Genomic DNA, 4,391 nt, shown 5'->3' with positions numbered 1-4,391 from the left:
CCCAAAGTGAATTTAAACTACATCTATTTAGTTGTGTAATTCAATTGGTATTATATTAATTTGATAAAGATTATTTATATCTATTATTTTACTTAGTACATCAATTAGGGTTAGATTAGGTTACACCGGCGATTTGAGCGAGATCCACTTAGGCCTATAGTCCCATTGTGCTATCGTAGTGCATCAATTAAAAATTAAATAAATTTTGCTTAACAAATCTTCTTTATTTTAAATACTATGTGTTGTTTCACAATCCATTTATAAAAAATATAGAGACAGACTGTCTCCATGCTTGAATTGATAGTAATATGATATGATAACTAGAACAATAAAGAATGTTCATTTTAACTTTGTAGACAATATCATTCAAGTTTAATGTATATTTTTGTGTTATTAATTCTACAGTATATAAGTTATTTAATATATGATAATATAACTTCTTTCACCTTATTAAATCGATATTATAAATACACTCAGAATTTTATTCAATTTCGTAAATACACTACCAAAAAAATAATTTAAAAATAAAAAAAAAATATTTTAATATATTAAATTATTTATTTGAGAAAATCACATCAAATTAATTAATTTGACGTACTTTATTGTAATAATCTTATCTTATTAATAAATTTCGATGTATGTATATATGTATATAATCTTGAGGAAGCACACATGAATGTGCATTTGTTTTCGCTTTGTAAATACATTTATAATTTACTTTATTATACCTTAAAGGAAGCGTTTTACAAAAAATTATTTTTTATCTTTGTTTTTAGATAAATATGGATTTAAATAAACAACATGGATTCATTGAAACCAATGAAGATAGGTCTAGAGCAATGTACTACAACAGGGGAATGAATATGAATGAATCAAGACATCACAGACAATATTTTATACCGGAGAGAACAATAGGCAATAACAAGGCATGTGCGTGTTCAAGCATGCCAGGCAATATAATGTGCAATGAATGTAGAACTAATACAACCACTGAAGATGGTGGTTGGGGTTCTCAACATATATCAAGATCAGATATAAGGAATATTGATACAAAAGGTGCAATTAAACAAAATCCACTTTATATCAACTCAAGTGGCAATAATAATGCATACTGGCAACAAAATTGTTCGACTGCTGTTCCACAAATGGACAGAAATATCTTAGTTAAGCCTTCCACAACTGATACAAATTATAGTTATAAGCAACAATATCAACAATCTGATGGTATACCTAATCATCAACGTGCAAATTCGATTAGTACTTACTGTAAGGAACGTTCCTACAACGAATATACACCTAAGAGTGAAGTCAAAATATCCTACATGCCCTCAGCTACTTCTGCAGCATCAATATATAATATAGATAATCACAATAACAATACAGGTGGTGTACTTCGTTCTGGCAAAACTGATCAACAAGTAATTAATCCTAGTAATATCCTTTCTACAAAGGAACAACATCCAAGTCCTAATTATGCTCGAAAATGTCCACAAATATTTTCACCTGCAGAACAAAATTCTACACATATGAGTTTGTATATGCCAACCCCTCAATTTAGTTCAGATAAATTCATCAATGCTCATAATCAAAAATTACGCATGGAATCACCACAGCACGAATATAGAACATTGAATAATACGACAGTACAAAAACACATAATGTCAGAAAAAACAAAATTGTCAGAAAGTCCAGTACGTTTGTCATCTCCAATGACTGGTTATACAAATGCAAATAAAAGCAAATATCCAAGTAATGAATTGTTGCAGCCAGTTCAGTCAAATATAATGCAACAACAAACGCCTTATAGATCTAATAATGGTCAATCAAGAAATATTGATTATTTTCCACAGAACAATCCCAAGGTGCATGCGCCGGAAATGTCACCCATCATAGCAAAGCAATCTCCTCATGCTGCTTATCAGTATTCTAACTGTACCGTACCACCACCACCACCAACTTCACACATATTACCATTAAGGGGATCAACAAATGATTTAGATTATGTTAAAAAAGAAGATGATCTGTGTGACAGTCTTGGTGTTCCAAATCGAAATTTATATATAAATCCTTATAACACTCCACCTTCTTCTGATAGTTGCTATAAAGAATCTTCATCACCTTTTTTGTCTATATCTCATTATCGTGACGAATCACCGCACAGTTACAATAAATATAGTAAATCAACTCAAGAAATTGATGTAGCAAATAAGATCATAAATGTTAATCAAAATACTCCACCGCTAAGTAGAACACCTAGTTTTCGAAATCAGCAATATTATTATGAAACCTCCAGTAAATATGATGGAAGTCCATATGGCACACCATCTCCAGCAGTGGCTACCGTAGCATCACCATCATCAATATTATCTACACCACAAACTCAAACACATCACAATGAATACACTTCACCATCACATCGAATGCAGTCTTATCAATCAGCCGCTATTGAAAATCGACGACACTCCAATCAAACGCAAGACAATGTTCCTTCTCACATCGATGCATATGATTTGCCAATTTCGCAGAAGTCTAAAATAAATTGCCCTAATAATATTCCAGCAATACCAAATCAAACTACCGGAATAGTACAAACAGCCCAACAACCCAAGAAATCTCATGTTCCAAAACCCAACTATAAAGAATTAATTAATCAGGCTTACGCAAGGCGTAATATACCTGAGGAGGAACTTAATCTACAAATTATAAAAAAAACTCTAAATGTTGATACCCAAGTTATAAGAACTAATGTCAATAATGTTCCAAGAGCAGCAGCACAAGTTGATAGAGTTCAACAAAGTTCACCGCATCTTGTAAATGTAGTTAACAATCAACCAAATATATCGCCGGCACCAGATACATATAGAAACGAAACGTATCGTCCAGATCTTTTACCACATCATATGCAATCACAAGCGAGAACACCGGTTGGACCTATAATTTCAGATATAAGACCACCAGTAATAAAACAAGAAGAAAAAATATCTAATTATTCCCCCCTGGATCTTTCTATGCGTACAGTGAAAACAAAGGCTGATTCCACTGAATACAAATACAAATGTTATTCGTCAAGTTCTCCAAGCGTTGACTGCAAATATGGTTTGCCAAGAGTAGATTTTACACCTAATTTTTCTATGCATGCTTCTGATAGAAATGTTATTATAAAACCAAATGGACATTCACGAATGGAACAAAATGAGTGCGTTACTTACACATCAGCAGACTTAAGTCACATTCCTGCCATGACTGTGCCGCGAGGTGAACAAACTCCTTTGCCTAAAAAGCAATATAATGAAAGTAATTCACTAATATTTAACAACTCAACCCAATATAAAGCAAATCCACGAAGTGCTGTAATACCAAATGAGCCGGCATTGACTTCAAAAGCTAACTTACAGCGGAAAACCGGTTCTCTTGTAATAAAATCAACAACAAATGCCGTTGTTAGTTGTGATGTAAATATATGCCAAGTACGCCCGAGTGTACTGGAAACAAATCCTTTTGCAACTGTTAAAAGTATAAAAAGTGAACCGAAAATTTCGGAAAGAAATATGTTTGCAGTTGATAAATTACCACCAGATACTAGTATTATGCCTTTACCAAAGACTGTAGTAACTGGTCCACCTTCGAATCCAGGCATACCTCCAATAGATAAAAAAGTTGAGCCTGCAACACAATCGAATTATCATAAAGCATGTGAACTAAATCGCAATTATTTGGGAAGGAAGCGTCATTTACATGAGTACTCTAATTCCAATCTGAACTATGTTGAACCAGTTTCTAAACAACCGCGATATCAAGAACCGTATTCAAAATTCGAAAATATGCGTTCTGCAGATATATCTGTTATTGCGGTTAATGAGAAGTCTTTAGAAAACGAAAAAAGTAAAACAGCTGAAAAGTCTATCCAGGCTGAAGTTACAAATTACCCACTACCACCTAACCATATAGATATACCAATTGTTAATGAAAACATAGTTTTTAAAGAGGAGCCTGTAACGCCAACTTCAGATGTTGTTCCCATACCAATTACGCCACCAGTTCCAGTAAAAACAGAAACTAACTTTGCTGCAAGAATTAGAACGAAAGCTGAACTTAAAGGATTTACTTTCAATCCACCAATTGAAAATACAGACTCCACACCGCCGATAATATCAGTACTTCCTACTGTAATAAAGGAAGAACCTTCTGTTCCCGTTTCAAGCATAGAGTTGCCGTCCATATCTGGTTTAACGGAGGATTTTAGTGCCGGAAGTCTTTTAGATTTTAGTTGGGATAATACATGTAACAATTTTGTCAAACAGTTACTTACGAACAAGAAAAAACCAATAAAGAAAAAATTAATTAACGTGGTTAAAGAAGAAATTAGTGAAGATGACTTGCCTGTTTCTACT

At 33.1% G+C, this 4,391-nt stretch overlaps 1 protein-coding gene across 1 annotated transcript; it reads left to right on the top strand.

Moving 5' to 3' along the window:
• Positions 1-781: 781 nt before the first annotated feature.
• On the top strand, positions 782-4,391 carry LOC119685896 (the record flags this gene model as incomplete). The annotated part of the gene is made up of 1 exon (XM_038100304.1): positions 782-4,391. A coding segment is annotated over exon 1 (3,609 nt), but the record flags the coding sequence as incomplete, so codon positions are not given.

Source organism: Teleopsis dalmanni, chromosome 1, assembly GCF_002237135.1.
Source record: "Teleopsis dalmanni isolate 2A chromosome 1, ASM223713v2, whole genome shotgun sequence".
NCBI lineage: Eukaryota > Metazoa > Arthropoda > Insecta > Diptera > Diopsidae > Teleopsis > Teleopsis dalmanni.
The sequence above is the reverse complement of the archived record's forward strand: the minus strand, read 5'-3'. Positions and strand labels throughout refer to the sequence as shown.